General features: G+C 39.9%; 1 protein-coding gene across 9 annotated transcripts in view; it reads right to left on the bottom strand.

Annotated features, from left to right (window-relative positions):
• Nucleotides 1-20,552, bottom strand: part of LOC126582928 (NADPH-dependent diflavin oxidoreductase 1-like) — an 85,639-nt gene that overhangs the window by 30,129 nt on the left and 34,958 nt on the right. For 2 of the 9 annotated variants that reach the window (XM_050247156.1, XM_050247160.1), the window contains exon 1: nt 949-1,456. Coding sequence is in view for 2 of the 9 variants with exons in the window: in XM_050247163.1 (XP_050103120.1) it covers nt 6,832-6,991 (160 nt within the window). In the remaining 7 variants the exon portion in view is untranslated. The other 7 variants (XM_050247163.1, XM_050247162.1, XM_050247157.1 and 4 more) reach the window with 7 other exon arrangements.

Genomic DNA, 20,552 nt, shown 5'->3' with positions numbered 1-20,552 from the left:
ACCTCAGAAGCGAGGGGGCAATGTTTGGGCCCAAAATAACAAGTTTGGGCCGAGGGAGGAATCACTCTCGGCCCGGGAAGCCGTACGGCGAAAGGGTCATGGAGCGTTCAGCTCATGGGCTTCCGAGCCTAGGTCGGTTAAATCAGAATGCAAGTCGAGTCCTAATACAATAGGGACTCTCGACGAGATCAGTAAACTAGAAGGCGAATCCGGCTCAGTTAAGGACTAGATTCGTAGTCCTAGCAGAGATAAGACTGATCGAGGTAATGTTAATCCGGAGAAGGGAACCTAGTTCGAATAGGATTGGAATTCGGACTCGGTGTTCTGCTACTATAAATACAAGACATTCAGCAACGGGAAAGGCCCCACAAATCAATACAAAATTGCCCTGTGCAAACTCTCACAACTTGTGATTTTTCTTTTTCCTTTTTCGCTGACACATCTTCCGTTGGCATCAACAGCACTGTGGAAGCAACCGGTGATATCTTAAGTCGGCATAGATAGCTCTGTCACCGTAGAGTCAGTCGGTCTCGCAGTATCTTCCGTTGGCATCAACAGCACTGCGGCGAGAACGATTGATTACCTATCCAAGTCTCGGTCGAGAAGGGTTTCTAAATCCTTATTGGTCGAGGTCATCTCATCAGCCTTCTCGGCGAAGTGAGGTGTTACAGTTATTACATTCGGCACATTGAAAGCCGAATTTGATTTTGAACTTCGTAAGAATAGTAACCTTGTCTTCAGGTTCGAGAACCCAAGAGGCCGAGACGTGTTCCTTTCTCGGCCGCAATCGCAAGACGCAGAAGTCAGTAGCGCGACCCAACGCAACATCAACAAATTTACTCCTCGGCCGACGAGTTGGCACGCCCCGCATTCACCGAAGGACGTAGTTAGCTCATTAATTACTCGGCCTGCGCGCCACGTAGGCTTTGTAGTTTCTAGGGTCAACACCTCTAAAATGGAAAGTCTGCTTATCTGAAAGAATGATCAAAGTTTCGAATTTCAATTCAGGGTTTTTCCTAAAACGTGCTAATGCTTGTGGGATGATATCAAGTTTTCTATTCTCTGTCTATAATAAAATATCAACAATTAAAAGAGGCTTGGTACCAAGAAAGATACAAAAGTAGTACAAAATTAAACGCTTTGTACAAGGTCCTATCTGATAACCATTCTGCTTTTCTTTTTTTTCTTTTTTTAATAAACACAATAGTTAAGAATTAAAAACAAAGTATTTATCAAACGGATTCTTATCAAACCTAAAATGAAATGATTATATATCCAATAGTCTCTCTCTCTGATATCAAATTGAAGGTATTCGGAAAAGTAAAAATAACAATGTAGACACGTAAATTTTGGTGAAAAGAAAATGAAATCAAATGAGAAAAATGGAGAGAAATTTAATCAACCTATAAAGACAAGTAAGAATCGCATTTTCACAAAAGAAAATGACCAAAGTATAATCAACCTTTGATGTGCTCTGTATAACATCTATCATAGAACGTGTGTTTATCTTCCGAATTTTTAACTTCCAACTCAACTCGATCACCTTTTACCTGATTTTCCACTAAGGGTAACCAAAGGGGAAGCAGCAAGATCCAAGAACGAAAATAAACTGAAGTCCCGATCTAACAAGGAAGAACCTGCAATCCAAAATATTAAACAATTTTGAAAATAGAAGCCTCCTAAATGATTACAAGTTTTCGAAGATGAAAAGAAAATGAAATCCAATGAGAAAAATGGAGAGAAATTTAAAGAGATTTGGGAAGAATCTCATTCTGACTTGAAATGAGAAAATTGAACAACTACGAAAACAAGTAAGAATCACATTTTCACAAAAGAAAAAGACCAAAGTATAATTTCACCTTGATGTGTTGTCTTTTTTTTGGGTCTACTTGTTAGAAAAGTAAGACTCTATCTTTTCTCTTCTTACAAATTATAGAGAAAAATTATATTCTGCGTGAAATTTGTGGTAGATGTTATATATATATGTGTGTGTGTGTGTGTGTGTGTACAAACTTCTTGGATACATTTGATTGTGGAGCTAATTTGCTTTCCCTATCATGTATATGGTTTAATTTTCTTCCTCTGAGGAAGACACACTTTCACCAATCGTGCTTGATTAATAACAGATGAGAAACTTGAACAACTCCAGAGACAAGTAAGAATCGTATTTTCACAAAAGAAAAAAAAAAACAAAGTATAATCTAACATTTGATGTGCTATCTTTTTTATTTGGTCTATTTGTAAGACAAGTAAGATTGTATCTTTTCTCTTTTACAAATTCTAGAGAAAATTATGTTCCACGTGAAATCGGTGGTAGATTACATTTGATTGTGGAGCCTTCTTTGCTTTCCCATAACCTATACTGTTTGATTTTCTTCTTGTGAGGAAGACACATTTTCACCAACTTTGCCTGATTAATAATAGAAGAAAAACTTGAAACAATTACAAAGAAGAATAAAAATCTCATTCTCACAAAAGAAAAAGTCCAAAGCAAAATCTCACATTTGTTGTGTTGTCTTTCTTTTTTTTGGTCTACTTGTAAGACAAGTAAGATTCATACCTTTTCTCTTTTTACAAGTTCTAGAGAAAATAATATTCCACGTGAAATTGCTGGTAGATGCAAATCATGTGATATGTACAACTTTCTTGGATACATTTGATAATGGAGCCTTCTTTGCTTTCCCCATCATGTATACGGGTTTGATTTTTTTTCTTAGTAGGAAGATACATTTTCATCAACCGTGCTAATTGCTAAGAGATGAGAAACTTGAACAACTACGAAGACAAGAATCATTCTCACAAAAGAAAAGGACCAAACTATTATCTCACCTTTGATGTGCTGCCTTTCCTTTTTCTTGATCTACTCGTAAGACATGTAAGACTCGTATCTTTTCTCATTCTTCAAATTTTAGAGAAAATTATATTCCACGTAAAATTGGTGGTAGATATTATATATGTACAACTTTCTTGAATACATTTGATAGTTGAGCCTTATTTGCTTTCCCCATCAGGTGTACGGTTTGATTTTCTTCTTCTGAGAAAGACACACTTTCATCAACTGTGCCTGATGGATAGCAATCATAAGGCGCGAAAAGACATTCACACAATAATGGGATTTAATTTAGATAAAGAGAACCCTATTAGCAATCAAATTCAAGCATTTTGGATTCTGGGAAGTTGCAAGAGAAAAGTCATAATCTTTAGTTAAGAGAAAACAATGATTTCAATGGAGGATGATCGGAGAGGTGAGAGGATCAATATTGCACAGATCAGCAAGTAAGATTATGGGTTTCTTGGGAAGTGGGAGAAAAAGGTTTTACGTAATAGATCAGAGCGCAGGATAGGGAGAGAACCAGATGCAGAAACAGTGTGGTTGTTGCTTGCTAGGGCGACTGGAGGTGCCTGTTGTTTGGACTAAAATTATGCGAGGCCCAATACATTCATTCTCAACTGCCAAGCACTAATGGACGATGAAATTGAGGTTCCACCATAAAACCTATTGACAATATGAGGAGTAGTCTAAGACCATATAAGCATATAGCAAACATTGTCCCTCACCCATGTGGGACAACTCTCAACACGTCCCCGCACGTGTGGCCGATTTTCAAGCCTACACGTGGACAACACAACAAGGTGACGTGAAGCGCGTGTGGCCATTTGGCTTCACAGGAAGCCAACTTGCTCTAATACCATAATGAAATTGAGGTTCCACTATAAAACCTATTGGTAATATGAGGAGTAGCCCAATACCATATAAGCATATAACAAAATTTGTTCCTCACTGATGTGGAACAACTCTCAATAATGGATACCTTAATTTTAAAGAATAAAGAAACAGTGTGTGAGCTGATCTTATTAAAAAAAGTTCGATTTACTTACTGCGCAATTTGATGACAAGAAGTGCGATTTACTTATTGTGCAAGTTAACTATCTAACAATAAAATTATACAAATCAATATGTTGGTCTAAATTAACAGTGGTGCTCCTGAAAAACAACATACTCATTTAGTCATTTAACAGAGCACGAAGGCCTACTCAAGGCCCCCAAGGACATTTTTAAATTGACACACAAAGTCCACACTCAGCAAAGGGAGAATTGTAGCATCCAACACCTATCTTCGAGGGGGAGGAGAGAGATAAACTGGGCCCATTGTGACTTTGCCTGAATGTTTTTTTAATTTTATTTTTTGAGTGGAAAATATTAATTTTGGTTTTCAATTAGGCCACGACCCTACTTCGTGCGTGTTAAATTTTGGTTTTCAATCAGTGCCAAATAAAACCCCACCGGCCGGTGGTGATGACTTATCCATTTGATAATTTTGGCCATCCCTTTCTTGCTGCAGGCTTACCTTTCTTAAAGCTGGGATTCTGTTTCAAATCTTTTTCCGCTTCCATGCACATGCATTAAGTTGTGGGAATACCAAATTAGGCAATTCTGGAAAGGGAAATAATTTTCGCTGACCCTTTTTTTCCTTTTGTTATGTACATTGTTTGTATTATACTTAGGGCATCCGTATTTAGATCTCGTATAAATACTCGGGGAACTCAAATGTAATTATGTAATAAATGAAGGGGTAAATATGTAAAAAATGAATGAGCCCTTAGTCTATAAAAGGGTCTCCTCACCCTCACAATCCTCAAGCCTCACTCTCACATTACACTCTCACATTACAAAAGCTCTCTCTCCCTCAAAATCCTCTCACAAACAGAGAAATACAATATCAGTGTGGACGTAAGAGAAATACAATATCAGTGTGGACGTAGCCCAAACATTGGGGTGAACCATGATACATCTTGTGTTCTTTACTTTCTTGCAGATTCACGGTCGGATTGATGTTGTTCCAAGACCCCTCCGGTTTTGTGCATCAACATTTGGCGTCGTCTGTGGGAATCGACACGAAAAGCTATGTCGATTCTCTTTCATTTTTTTCATCTCACCACCTTGAAACCTCACCACAACCTCCACCGTGAATCTACAGAAACCTAAGAACCAAACACCTGCACGGTCACTGCAAAACCCATCTCTCAGAAATGCAGAAATGAAACCTCATATGCTCTATCTTTTCTCATCTCCATATTATAAACAAGCACAAGCATAAGCAAAAACCAAAACCACGTATTCCCTTTCCTGTTTTCCCCTTAACCAAAGCGGGAAGCTTCAGGACCGCCATGGCCGTCATAGACTCCAACATACGTGGCGCAGGGAGATGCGAACACCTGTCCCTGATCCTCTAGAGCAGAATTAGCTTGATTCTTGGGTTTTTTGCGTCTCATCTTCTTATTCAATTCCAAACCCCAAAACCCCGTCAAGCTAATCTACTGCACCAGCACGGTTCACGAAATGGAGAAGGCGCTCGCCGAGCTCGAGCTCCTCCACAATTACCAGGTCAAGCATCTAGGTTCACAGGATCTTGGCGGTCGAGCTCTCATCAAGGAAGTGATCGAAGCCTCGATCCAACCGCACGACCAAGGAGCTACGCACCCGGAGCCAAAGAAAAAAGAGAAAAGAGACGCCAAGAAAATCTCCCTCCAATCACCAGCGGTGGTGGTCAACAGAGACTGTTGACTGAGGGTAACATGGGGATTGGGTTTGAGATTTCGAAGCAGCTTGTGGCACATGGATTTACTGTTATACTCACATCCAAAGACCGTATTGTGGGGCTTGAAGCAGCTAAGGTCTTCCAAGAAGGTTGTCTCAATATATTTTGCCATCAGCTCGATGTGCTAGACACAACGTCCATCATTGAGTTTTGTGATTGGTTGAAAGAAAACTACGGTGGGTTGGATATTCTGGTGAGTGATTAGATTTTGGATATTATTTGTTTCATTCAATTCCCGCAACCTCCTCGAACCGTTTCTGTCGGTGATGCCATCAGAAATGATGAGTCTGGATGGCTTTAGTCGACCACCCACATGGATGGCTTTTGTCGACCATCCACATGCAAAAGCAAGGAAAAGAAAAGGGAGGCTTCCCTCTGCAAGAGCACATGCCATCCCACTACAAGGTCCCAGCAACAACCAGGCCGAAAGCAGAAAGTAAAAGCAGAAAGCAAAATAAGATAAAAATAAGCAGACAAAATTGCAGTGGTGATGGCATCCAGAAAAGGGAATTAAGGGCGTGACCCATTGAGCAGAGGGTCAGATTTATTTTTTAATGATGTGATTTATTTTTCTTATCTTCCAGAGACATTTGTATAACCCCATCAGAGGGTAATAAAAAAAAAAAAAAAAAAAGGGCAAGCCCAAAATAATGGGTTGGAATGTTATGTGAAGGGCCAAGGCCCATATGCTCAAAAGAGCCAAGCCCTATGACTCCAAAATTATTCGGTGCCCTGCAACTATTATCACCAACCAATTGATCAAAAGTATGTCCAATACTCCAAATTTATTCGGCACCCTGCCGCTATTATCACCAACCAGGTGATCAAAAGTACGTCCAGTACTCCAAATTTATTCGGCACCCTGCTGCTATTATCACTAACCAGGTGATCACAAGTACGTCCAGTACTCAACATCAGTGTGGACGTATCCCAAACATTGGGATGAACCAAGATACATCTTGTGTTCTTTACTTTCTTGCAGATTCACGATCGGATTTACGTTGTTCTAAGACCTCCGGTTTTGTGCATAAAGAAAATTTATTTGGGTTTAAAGGGGGAAAGGCAAGGAAATAAAAAGGATTGTGACATGCCATTTAATAGAATCTGAAAACCTATCGGTCGTAAAATGCCTACTGCTTTTGGAAACATGCTTTCTAACTTGGTCCGTAAAATGATATTTGCAAATACACGGTTATAGAAGAAAGAGGGGAACTATGAACAGCCAAATTACCTGATTTAGATGAAACTTGTGAATCCACCTTGTCAATGTCGTGATATAGAATCCGAATCTTTGGTTTCGCCATAAAATTTTCATATGGAATAAAAAAGTCTGGGCCATTGGGGAAGTAGTTGGGATCGATTTTATTCCACATATTCCACAATGATGCCATCCACGGATCCAGAGCAGCCTCGTACCTGTTAACGGTAAAAGAAAATACATCGTCCCAGTTTCTACATATGGCAAGATTTCATTAACTAATTTTGAAATTAAAAAAAAAAAAAGGAATCAAAATCGTAACCTGACGGGTGCTGATCGTCTCCCAAACCTCTTTCGACAATCGGGGTTGCCCCAAGGTCCAAAAGTCTCCTATCAAGCTTCTTTGCCACAAAATGCAAACCACAACTCGAACGTCACAAGCATATAAATTCCATATAAATTAACAGGTCAAAAAGCAACACGTTATACTCATCAATCATACGACAGGCTGCAACAAACAATCGTGCAGAAGATAAAGAAATGGCACAAAACAATATACATTGAATTTCTGGTAACCGGAATCACCCAATCCGAAAACAGAGTAACGGAGTCCGTCCAGCCATTGCCTACTCAGATTTTTCTGCAGAAGATCTTTCCAAAACCCCTGCATAAACATAAAGATGCAATCTTTTTCACATATTTAACCTTTATCAAATTACCCACAGGGGAGAATTACAGTAAATAAACAAGTTAACCGAATTGCTAAGAAAAAGCAAAAGCTTTTTACCTTCATGGGATCAGGAGTATCTCCCTGGCCAGTGGTTGAAACAACAAAAATTACAGTGCCCTCTTGAGCTAAGCATCTCTGAGTAAAACAGAAAAATTAGAAAATTATTCTTCAGGTAATGCAATTATTGTTTTAACCAGAAGAAGAACAAAATTGAATGCAAAGGAGGACTGCTTATGGCGTCGCATTGGTCGAGGGAGAGAGGTGGACGGGGCAGCCTCTGCGCTCGGCTTGGCGGCCAGTCGCTCGGCGACATCTAAAGCGTTTCCGGTTTGGGTGGCGTAGAGTATCAGTAATTTCTTCCTCGCTCGCTCCTCCTCCATCTCTCTCCAAAGCTAACGAAGCTGCTGTGGATGGAAGACAGAGAGTGTCTCAGATTGTGTCGTCGTCTGTGCGAGCGTGAGAATGGAACGGTGTTGTATGTGCTTGATTAAGCAGGAATTGGATCCACTCCAAACCTTAATGTCCAGAGCTTAAGGATCAACTAATCTGGACCGCACAAATTGAATCCAACAGTCTTCGTTAACTCATTTTTCTGGCCCACCACACACAAACCAACAACTTTGATTTCTTTTACATACCGATCAACAGCCCAAATAGATTGATCCTTACACTCCAAAAACTAAGGTCCGGAGCGGATCCAGTTCCGGTTAAGTAGGTTCATATATGAATTTGGGTACTCATATAGTTAAAAAGTAATGCTTAAGAGTTAATATTTAAAAGTTAAATTTGACAACCACGGTTTAGTTGTATTCCTCTTCACTTGTAAGTGAGAGATTTTAGGTTCGATTCTTGTCAAAAGCAAATTTAAATCACATTATTGCTAGCTCATTGTGAGGCTAAGCATATCCCCTCCCCTTAGTGTAGATAATATTTTTTGTTAAAAAAAAAGTTAAACTTGACCCTTTTTTTTAATATAAATGAATATTATGCGAATCGAACTTCAAACCTTTTTTTTTTTTACAAGAAACGATAGCATGATATTTCATTAATTATCACAAACAAATACAAGGGTGCCATTGGGTACATAGATCCAATGACCAATAAATTGATCTGGAGTGAATTTGCACAAATAGAGAAATAAGAGTAAACCCCTAGTAGGCTACCATAAGCACAAACACATAATCACCAAGCGCACCACTGCTGTCACGCCTCGAACTCAACATACATCCAGGATCGACGCGTGACGTCACCCAGCATCCGTATATCTAATAGATCCCGCATCCGAGATATGTACAAGGCATAACTCAAGATTCAATTGCATAATAATTTTTCGTAAGCTTTATGGCTGCATCTAACCTCCTCGTTAGACTACCTACGTACCCTAAACAAGGATCAAGTCATTCGTAATTCATCATTCACTACCCATCTACATTTACCATAGTACGTTCAAGTCGAAAGATATAACATTCTTCAATCAATCATTAGAACTTAACAAGTATGGAAGTACTAGATTCAGGGCTACATAACAATCCAATATGACAAACAACATTTCCACTTCCTCCATCATATAAATCACTATGATTTCAACAGGAAACCTTAATCCACCACATGTAACATATCCAAGAACCAACAAAGCACAATATTATTTGTTGATGCACAAAATCGGAGGGGTCTTTCGAACAATGTAAATCCGACCGTGAATCTGCAAGAAAGTAAAGAACACAAGATGTATCGTGGTTCACCCCAATGTTTATGCTACGTCCACACTGTTGTTGATATTGTTTCACTCTGAATGGTGAATATACAAGAAGGCTAGAGGCAGTGTGCTCTCTAGCCTATTTTATGTGCGCTCTCTTCCTATGGCCTAAAACTTGACCTCCTTAATGAGGAGAGTGATGGGTCTTTTTATAGAATAAGATCTCCTCACTTATTACATATTTGCCTCTTCATTCATTACATAATTACATTTGAGTCCCCCGAGTATTTATACGACATCTAAATACGGAGGCCCTAAGTATGGTACAAACAGTAGTCCCCCAAGTCTTCAGTCAAGAGAGTCTTTTGACTGGAGACTTGAAATTCAGTTCATGTGTGGGCCGAAGTAACTAGATGTCCTCTAGAACTGAATACTCGATATGAGGCAGTGTTCAATGTAAAATGATGCTCAACTAGAAGTAGCATATGTTGCGAGGCTGCTCGGCTTGTGGCTTATGTTGCCTTGGTTGGCTCAGCTTGTGGCGTTGAAGGTGAGGGAGTCCCTTTTATAGAATAAGGGCTCGCTCCTCAATACATAAATGATGGGTTAGAGTTGATGCTCGCGGCGAGGCAGTTGCTCAGCAGGCGGCGATGCTCTTTAATGATGGTGAGGAAGTCCATTTTATAGAATAAGGGCTCGCTCCTCAATACATAAGTGATGGGCTAAGAGTCTCTCTCTAATGAAGGTGAGGGAGTCCTTTTTATAGAATAAAGGCTCGCTCCTCAATACATAAATGATGGGCTAGAGTTGATGCTCGAGGCGAGGCAGTTGCTCAGCAGGCGGCGATGCTCTCTAATGATGGTGAGGGAGTCCTTTTTATAGAATAAGGGCTCACTCCTCAATACATAAATAATGGGTGCTCTCTAATGAAAGTGGGAGTCCCTTTTATAGAATAAGAGTTTGCTCCTCAGTATATAAATAATGGGCTAAATCCCCCAAGTATTTTTCATAAGGCCCAGTTGCGGAAGCCCAATATATGGTACATAGTGTAGTCCCCCAAGTCTTTAGTCAATAGGGTATGTTGGCTGGAGACTTCAAATTCAATCCATGTATGGGCCGAAGTGGCGGTTGTTCGGAGGCGGTCTTTGTATACCATGCACTGAAGCTTTGTAGGTGAAGCTTTGTAAATGAAGCTTTCGAAGCTGGAACTTTTGTAAATGAAGCTTTTAAAGCTAGAGCTCTGTAAATGAAGCTTTCGAAGCTGGAGCTCTATAAATGAAGCTTTCGAAGCTAGAGCTCTGTAAATGAAGCTTTCGAAGCTGATTGACATGAGTGATGCTCATGAATGTTGACATGAGTGATACTCATGAATGTTGTGAAGAGGGATGCTCATGAATGTTTATGTATGATTGACATGAGTGATGCTCATGTATGATTTTTTGGAGTACTGGACGTACTTTTGATCACCTAGTTGGTGATAATAGCGGCAGGCTGCCGAATAATTTTGGAGTACTGGACGTACTTTTGATCACCTGGTTGGTGATAATAGCAGCAAGTTGTCGAATAATTTTGGAGTACTGGATGTACTTTTAATCACCTAGTTGGTGATAATAGCGGCAGGCTGTCGAATAATTTTGGAGTACTGGACGTATTTTTGATCACCTGGTTGGTGATAATAGCGGCAGGCTGCCGAATAATTTTGGAGTACTGGACGTACTTTTGATCACCTGGTTGGTGATAATAGAGGGTGAACTTTAAGTGGAGGGATGGAGGTTGGAGTTTGAAGCCATAGGGCCTGGCTTTTTTGGGCATATATGCATTCGCCCTCCGCATAACATTCCAGCCTATTATATTGGGCTTACGGTTTTTTTTTTTTTTTTTGGCATGCTGCATTTTTTACACATCAGTATAACTATACAATAATTGCTCTAGTTTGCAGAAGATAACTTAATAAAATATTCATCAATGACAGTGGGTATGGGTGTGCCATGTTTTCCACTTTCTCCTATTTTCTCCATCTCCAAACATCTTTTCCTTTTTCATTATTTTCCTCCCTTTATTCCTTGCTTTTGCTTTCTGTTTTTTCTCGGTTTTTCTGCTTTGCTTTTGCTTTCATTTCCCTTTTGGCAAATGGTAGACAATAAATGATAATAGAATTAATAATAAGAAAAGAATCTTATCTCCGCTTTTGCTTTTCCCATGGTATTAGCAGGAGATGGGATATGGGTCGGCGACTGCCCCGACCGTGAGGACCTTCGTATCAGTGGTGATGAGTATATTCACTGCTTGCTCTGGCACCGCGTGGGGTGGTGCTTGACAGGCCCTAAAGGTTTTTGTGCAGCTTTTGACAATCACCTTGAATGTTGTTGGTCGTATCATTTGAAAAAACAATGCATCTCAATCCACAAGATTATGAGCAACTGCAAATCCTTTCCATCCGCTCTGAGTCTTTGCAAGTAGAGACTCTGAAGGTTGACTAGGTTGACAAGGTTGATAGGGAGTGGACCGGAGAGCGTATTTACGCGCAGAGAAAGGCTCAAGAGCTGTGTCAAGTTCCCGAGGCCCAGATGGAGCTTCCCGACGAGTGCCTGACCCGAATGCCTCAACTTGATGACCCGTTCCAACTCACGTTTGACGCTGAGCCATGAACAAGTGTTGGTCTCCGTCACGTTCCACCCCATTGTACGGCCTCTCACAGCGGTCCTGAGCACCAGCAAGGCCTCTCTGAGGGACGCCAGATCAGAATTCGCAGTCAGGAAATCACCAAGCCAACATACCAGTAACGAAATCAGCTTCAGGGGCTTCATTTATTCAACTCCAATGGCGAAAAACAGAAGTGGGTTTTGTTCTTCGAGGCGCGTTACGAAATGGGTTTCATCTATTTTGTGAGTTGAACTCGAATTTGGTTTTGTAGTGTCTGTTTGGCTGGCGAGAAAGTGAGAGAAAACGAGAGAAAATTAAACGAAAGAGGGGGAAGGCTGAGAACTTGAGAGGACACTGGGATTTTTTTTTGCGGCAAAGATGTGGGCGATGGCAGGCGAGAGGGATGACGGAGGCTAAATAAGAGGTGGTGGCGTTTCTCTAGTTCTCAGGCCGTAGTTCAGAGATCGGCTTCAACTCGGCTGGGTGTATAAGGAATCGTTCCACTAACTGAGTCCACTCACTCAGTAACTTGTCATTCGTCGATTGTGTTTGCTGATCTTCTGACCCATCACTGCTGCCCTGGCTCACGTCGTCGTCTCTGCCTCTGTTTGGGAAAACACAACTTTCGCACACCGAAAAAGTGTGGCCGAGCTTTTCGCCGGAGGTTTTCCACGACGTGGGAGACTGGCAGCCGTGGCAGAGGAGGCTCCGGGAGTGGCGAGACACCAGGAAATTGGCGCCGTGAACCTTGGTGTCGCAGTCCTATCACAAAATCGCCTGGTCCGACAGAGCTTGCAATTCTTCATCTTTCTCTTGATTGCAAAGGACGCAGAGTCCGCCTTCAGTTTTTGGGAAATTTCTTTTCTTGCAGTTTCTCTGTGCGTTTCTCGGAAAATCTTATTCTCTCTCTTCTTATCTGCTAATTGAATGGGTGTGATTGTAACTGACAAATAATGGTAGAGAGAGAGAAAGTTTGTGGTGTTTTGTTTGAACAGGTGAAAGAGATCAGAAGCAAGAGAAAGGCAGAAAGAGTTTTGGTTGTCTCTTGGGTTTTGCAGATCCATGGCGGAGGTGAAAAATTGAGAGAGTTCATGTCGATTCCCACAGATGACGTCAAATGTTGATGCATAAAACCGAATGGGTCTTGGAACAACGTAAATCCGACCGTGAATCTGCAAGAAAGTAAAGAACACAAGATGTATCGTGGTTCATCCCAATGTTTGGGCTACGTCTACACTGATATTGATATTGTTTCACTCTGAATGGTGAATATAAAAAAAGGCTAGAAGCAGTGTGCTCTCTAGCCAATTTTTGTGTGCTCTATTCCCATGGCTTAAAACTTGACCTCCTTAATGAGAAGAGTGATGAGTCATTTTATAGAATAAGAGCTCATCACTTATTACATATTTGCCCATTCATTCATTACATAATTACATTTGAGTCCCTTGAGTATTTATACGAGGTCTAAATACGGAGACCCTAAGTATGGTACAAACATTATTCTCAAGCCACTTTGAGCAACAAGACTAATCATAATAATAAAAATCATATCCCACATCATTCCGCAATCATTCTACTTAATCAATCCTAAAAATCAAAGATGCATGATATCTACAATTACTATGTAATTCATTAATAAAGTCCCATATCAATTCACAAATTTTAATAAAGGATCCTTACATAATTCCCCACCTGGATTCCAAGTATTAACATGATAAGTCTAATTTATACACAATGTCTATTGTGAACAATTCATATTCACTCGACTCTAAGGTCGGACTACCTTTATGGAAATGAGCAAGCGTAGGGATTCCAGACCACTTAACATAATCCAACCAAAATACCAAGTGACCTCTTGTAATCTCTTCAGACCTAACATCTGTACAATCAGTGCCTACACCATGGGAATGGTGCATCGGCATCAATAATTCAGATAAGCTGCAAAGTTCGGGTGAGTGACAATAATACAAGGATGTGATAATAATGATAAAGCCAACCATTAATCACAATTTACATCTCTTGAATATAAATCCTTCATAAGGAATCAATACCAAACCTTTGTAACTCCGAATGAGTCACCCAGACATACAACGGTTCATCTGAAACAAATCACAACAACTCACAATCATAATTTCATACAACACAATGAAAATTAGGGTTAGAGCGACACAATTCGGCCGAAGTCTACATCTCTGAAGCTATCTCAATCCAAATTCAATAAACCCCAAGGTGAACACAATCTCGGACCATCTCTCAACGGAATCACGAAGTATGAGGGATTCTGGACCCTCTTAACGGGATCCAAGTGGGTACAATTCCGGACCATCACTCAACAGAATCACGGAGTATAATGCATAATCACCACCAAATGAAACCCAAGTTAGATATGATTCCGGAACATCACTCAACGAAATCGCGGAGTAAAAAGGATTCCGAACCATCTTTCAACGGAATCCGAGTAGATCGATTCCAGACCATCACTCAACGGAATCGCGGAGTATAAGGGATTCCGAACCATCACTCAATGGAATCCAGTCCAGGATATGATTCTGGACCATCACTCAACGAAATCGCAGAGTAGAATGTGTAACACCAATCAATGAAACAAGACATGGATCAAGTTCTTCAAGGTACAAAGATTCAACGAAACGAGAATGAAATAATGACACGAGGGTTGAAACATGTTTCAAATTAACAAACCCCATAACAATGGGTCAATGGTCCACTACTAGCCCTCGCATTTCATCACATCAATCCAATCATACAATACAAACCATATTTCCAATATGCACGTCAAATCACACCATAAAACTACATCAATGGCTAAATATAAAAATTAACAATTTTATAGGAAACATAATTATAAAACCATCTCATATCCATACAGGATAATAGTTATATAAATAAGATAATCACCAATATCACATATTAGTCATTCACATTTCTCCACATCACACCAACAATTGAATTTCGGGAAACCAAGCTAGACATAGGTTCACAGGGTCACTAGAAGGTATTTGGTACTTAGACAACACTCGTGGACGGTCTCACGCAATGGTAGCCATGGTGAAGGGTTTGAAAACCCAAATTTTCAACCTTAACCCTAGAGACTCAAATTCATGTGGTAACTAGAGCTCAATAAGGGAGACATTATTCACAACTAGACCAACGACAAATTCTAACCGGAATCATCCAAATTCTTCGGGGAAACCGGGTTTCTAGGGTTCTAAACACCCAACTCTAAAACGAATACGAAAGCACGAACCAAGCATACCAACTTGAAGATTATGAAGAGTAGACGAAGTTTCATACCTCACTTGAGGGAAATGGTTGCCGGAATCGCCGAAAAAATGACAAAACCGTCGAAAAACCCACGGGACTTTGCTGCCTCGAACTGGAAAAATGGATAAGAAAATAGAAAATCTAACATTACAGAGTTGTAGGGCTCGTCAAGAGATTTCCATGGACACCAAGATCACCCAAAACAGAGATTATATGAAAGAGATATGAGCGGGTCAAGTTGGCGAATTAACGGGGTTGAAATCTCCCCAAAAACGGGTAAAAAAATCAGACCCCTCCCCTTTTCCCCTTTTTTTTCATTGGCTACTGTCTAATCCCTTTTTTTCCACCCTTCCTTAGTCGGTCCCTTAACCCAAATATATGTTTTTTTTTTTTGGGCCTTTTACTCACAAGGGGAAGTTAAATACTTCCTACAAATTATAGTATCACAACTTCAAACGTCTGTAACTATACCGTTATAATTCGGACTTGCAAACAGATTTCGCATATGCACTCGTAGTTTCAAGATCTATTTGAATACGTTACTTGTGACCTCGAAAGGTCAACGAATTTTAGATAAATACTTTCCAAACTTCAAACTTTGTAACTAATTTAATTAAAATCTAAATCCAAATAAATTAATATAATTTCTCGAAAAATAATACAAAATCTCAATAATACAAATACGTTGATTATAACAGTGAAATCCACGAACGGGATTTCACAACTGCCACCAGTACAAATCTGTCACAATAAACAATGGACGCAATCGAGAAATATAGGCATCCACATTGGTCATCGCTGAATAGTGAGGCCATAAAAAGTCATCGCGATAGAGCGAAACGACAATAAGTCATCGTTGGCAGACGAGACTACATAACTCATAGCACAAAGGCGAAGACCAACCTAGCCAATACAAAAGCGCCACCACGGTGCTCGCAAGGTGACCTGAAACACAACTACACTACTTCGAGAAGGGATCCGTTGGTCAACTCAACACAGTGGGGGAGAAGGCATTCATGCCAAGGCCACTTACAAATTCACCGAACTAGTGAGATTCCAACATCCACACATCAAACACCATAAAAGCTAGATGTAACAGGCAGCGGATCTGCCAGGTCTGAGATGCACAAGCCGAGCCGCCAGATCTTAGTGCACATGTCAGTGCAGCCATAAGAACCAGGCGAAGATGTGACATCACTATGGAAACAAGTTGACGACGATGAATCCAACCTATCTGCTGCCACGAATCCAACCCCACACCAAGAAATCGAATGCCAAATCAAAGAAGAAATCTTGAAAGAGCATGACCCGAATTTGGGTATAAGACTTAAATCCATGGAAAGTTGCTCACAAAATGGTGGGAAAGAAGCACATGAGGGGAGATGAGGTAAGTAAAGGCCAAGAATGAGTGGTCGGTGTGAGGTCGGGAGGGGAGAGAAGGTCGTGGATGGCAAAAAGGAAAAAGGCTGGGATGAGGAAGAATGGGAAAGAGGAAGGGATGCGTTCAAGAAGGAGAAAAAGAGAAACTGCCACCGACCCCAGCCATAGCCAAAGGCCGGCGACGATGAAGGCAGCCGACTAGGTTTTGTTGAGAGAGATAGAGCTTTTGGAGAGAGGTTAGGTGCCAGACAAGTAGTATAGATGATTAAATAATTTTCAAATTAATTAATTTTTTTTTTTATAGATAACCTTTAAACGATCATAAAGATAATGAACAATTCTGATTATCATTATTGTATGATAAAATGATGTCATATTAGTTAAGGAGGAAATTGTATCATCCCAACAATGGTGAACATTTGTGCCTCAGATACAATCCAACAACTGAGTTTTACCAGCATCAACATGGCTTGTAACACAACAAATAGGAGAACGAAGGTTATCTCTATTCTCTTTAGTTTGTGCTTCTTTTTTAAAAGAAGCATCTTTCTTTTTTATGATAATTGGAGTTACACCATAAAACCAATTGGCAATATAAAAAGTAGCTCAACCTCTTATAAGTCTTCGTAAGATTTCTCTTTTCATCGATATGAGACTCTTTTACCTTCACATCCTCACACGCCTCTTATGTGTGACGAATTTTCAGTCCAAACAAGTGGACAACATGAATTGGAGGGTGTGGACAACATGTAGCCATTGGCCTTCACACACATGCCAACCTGCTATGATATCATAAAGAAAATTGAGGTTTTATCATCAAAACAATTGGCAATATCGGCAAACTCTTGGTAAACCTTGATATCGGTTAAGTACATTAACAAATAAGCAAGTAAAAGGAGTAGCCTAACTATCTTATAAGCTCATGCAAGGTCACTCATCCCTAGGGGTTACGGCCCAACCGTGCCCAAATTTGGAAGGACCGAACCTGGCCCTTTTTGAAATGCAACGGGGTAGGGCGGGTATAGGATTTCTGAGTTTTGAAACCGGACCTAATCCGACATGTTTGAAACGGGTTGGTTTGGGATGGATCCACGGGTCCAACTACATTTTTTTTTTCTTTCACTCTGTGCAACTTCAAAATCTCCTAAGCAAGGTCTAAAATATCGATATTATCGGTGATATTTTACCGATAATATCGTTTTTGTGAGAAGGCGATATTTTCACACTTATCCACTTAATTATCATCAAAATATCGTGATATTATCGATAATATCGCGATAGTATCCATAATATCGCGATAGTATCGCTCCACCTTCCTAACAGGCCTAAGGCCCGAGGGTTATGGGAAACGGCCTAAAAGGCCTGCGCTCATCGGGAACCAACAGGAAAGAACAGAGAAGAACGTCGGAGCTTCTACAGCTCCGGCTGACTGCAAACTACCACCCTAGACCCCGATCTAGGTACCAAACGAAAGCACAAGGCGAGAGGAGTGCGTTTATACCTTCTGTTTACCGTGAAACGACCTGTGGTGGTCGGAAAACCTCTCGACACCCACGGCCTTGCCGGAGATGGGTGTGCCTATTTCCGAGCCGATTTCGTCCCAAAAACCTAACCAGAGAAATTCAAGAAACTCGCCGGAGGGTTCCTGCGTTCGTCAAGTTGTAGAGACGAGAAGGAGAGGGAGAAAGATGAGGTTGCTAATGACGATGGGTGTCTTCCTCGAGCAGGTGCGATGGTGTACGTGTGTGTATGTGGGTCTCGGTGCAGAGAGAAAAGAGAGAGATGAGAGTTTCGAGAGAGAGAGATAGAGAATGCAGAAAAGAAAGAAGAATACAGAAGGGGTTACGGGGTAAGGGACAGAAAGAGAAGAATATGGATTGTTGGGGTGCTGCCACGTGGCAGTTTGAGAGAGAAAATAATCTTAAGTGTAGATCCGGATTGGGTAAAGGAAATTAGGACTGAATTGATAGTTTCCATAAATATTTGGGGAAATATGAAATTAAACATTATATTTGGGGGTTGGGGTGTTACATTTACTGTCTCTCACTCACTCTCTCTCCTTTCTCTCCTCGTCCTGCTCAACTGCGGTGGTGCCTTTCTGGGTAAGCAAATCCAAATTGGTGTTCACCCAAAGCTCGACGCCGACGTCGATATGTGCGTTTGCGCTCGACTACACCATCTGCAACTCCAATGTCTGCTTCGATCGGTAAATCTTTTATCTAGTTGGGGTTCATCGACTTGTACCTAGTTCTTGAATTTGGAAAGGAAAGGTAAAAAAAGAAATGAGTAGAAACAAATGGAGAAGCTTTGACCAAAAAAAAGAAAGGAACAAGAAGCATCTGGAAAGGATAAGAAAGTGGGGGAGAGAAAAGGAAAAAGAAAAGGAATGAGTAGAAAGGAACGGAGAAGCTTTGACAAAAAAGAAGAAGAAAGGAACAAGAAGCATTTAGAAAGGATAAGAAAGAACGGGAGAGAAATAAAGAAATGACAAAAAAATATTTAGATCCCAAAAATAATTTAGTCTATGATTTAGTCAGACAATGTACCAAACGTTCAATTATTCTTATACTAGTTAATCTATGTCAAGCCAATCCAATTTAGTTCCTGAACTTAATCTAGTCCGAGATAGTCCGGTGAAACAAATGCATCCTAAGTTTAACCACTAAACTATTGCTGATAACTAATTCACTATATATAAATTATTATGGTGTGTTTAAACTTCTTTCATTAATTACTACATATTTTCTACACTCACAATGTTTGCTAGCTCGCTATATAATCAACTTAAATCAGTTAAATCCATCATGCAATGCATTTCCTTCCAATTTTTTGTGATAAACTAATAGATAATTGACTAAATAAACATGATAAAGTTTCAATAAAAATTTCCAAGTTTTCTTACAATTTCCTTGGTTTTTTATGAGTAGATTTTATATTATATATTTGACCCTAATCTTAGTGTATTTTGGTTAATATTTTGGAAGAATTTTGATACTTTGAATTGTATTTTCAATATAAGACTTTCGACTTCCTCTGGAGTAAAATATGACCAAATGGACGAATTTTGGAGTAATTCTAGTTGGAGGACGTTCATGAGTAACTTAGCTTGATCGTATCAAAATTTAGGATTTTTTTACCAAGCGGTTATTTTCTGGTGATAAAATAAAGGAGCGATACGCAGTGCTGGAAAATGACGTTTTTGAGCTTAAATTGCGTTTTTTGAGCCCAAGATGACCTCGGATGGGTTCGTGGCCTTCTAGAGAAGTGTTTATAATATTCTAAACATTAAACCCAGCTATATTAGGCCAATTTTGGAGCAGCTTATGGGTCCAAAATGTGGCTGTTCAGATTTTAGGCGAATTTTACCATTTAATTTAGGGTAATGTTTCCTATTTTATTTGATTATTAATTTTAGTTTCCTAGGAGGAATAGCAGATATATTGCTTGGCCGTCTACCTATTTTTAGGGTTTGTGTGGTGGCTTAGCAGATATTTTGCTTGGCCGTCTACCATATTTCTCTACGCTTTATTTTATGCAATTTTGGAGACAAAGAGAACTGCTAGGGTTTTGGAGAATTTCTACTTGAAGGTGCTTTCAATCATTTTCTTACTAATATTTTCTATGATTTCAATTATGAATATGCGTAACTAAATTCTTTTGCTAGGGCGAAGCCTTGAGCCTTAGCATGAATATGTGATTTTTATTTAATTGCTTATGATTGATTGCATGCATACTTTGAATTGTTAATCACCGGGATAAAAACTATCTAATTGTCTTAATGCCTGATCACCATTAGGATTTTTAGAAAAGTAATTTGATGCAATTTTGGTCGGAAGGTTCCCTGAAATTGACGCTGGCTTCTTGTGATTAATAATTGTAATTTCACTTAGGATGAATACCACGTCTTAAGGGTTGCATGGTTTTTCAAAGGGTTTTCATAAAGCATAATGAGTCTTTCATGTTCAGATTTGATCTGAACGTCCGGACGAGTTGCATGTTAGATATACGTTCTATGTTGGAGGT

This window comes from Malus sylvestris, chromosome 9 (genome assembly GCF_916048215.2).
Source record: "Malus sylvestris chromosome 9, drMalSylv7.2, whole genome shotgun sequence".
In the NCBI taxonomy this organism is placed as follows: Eukaryota; Viridiplantae; Streptophyta; class Magnoliopsida; order Rosales; family Rosaceae; genus Malus; species Malus sylvestris.
Note: the sequence above shows the minus strand (reverse complement) of the source record. Positions and strands in the feature narration are given on the sequence as shown.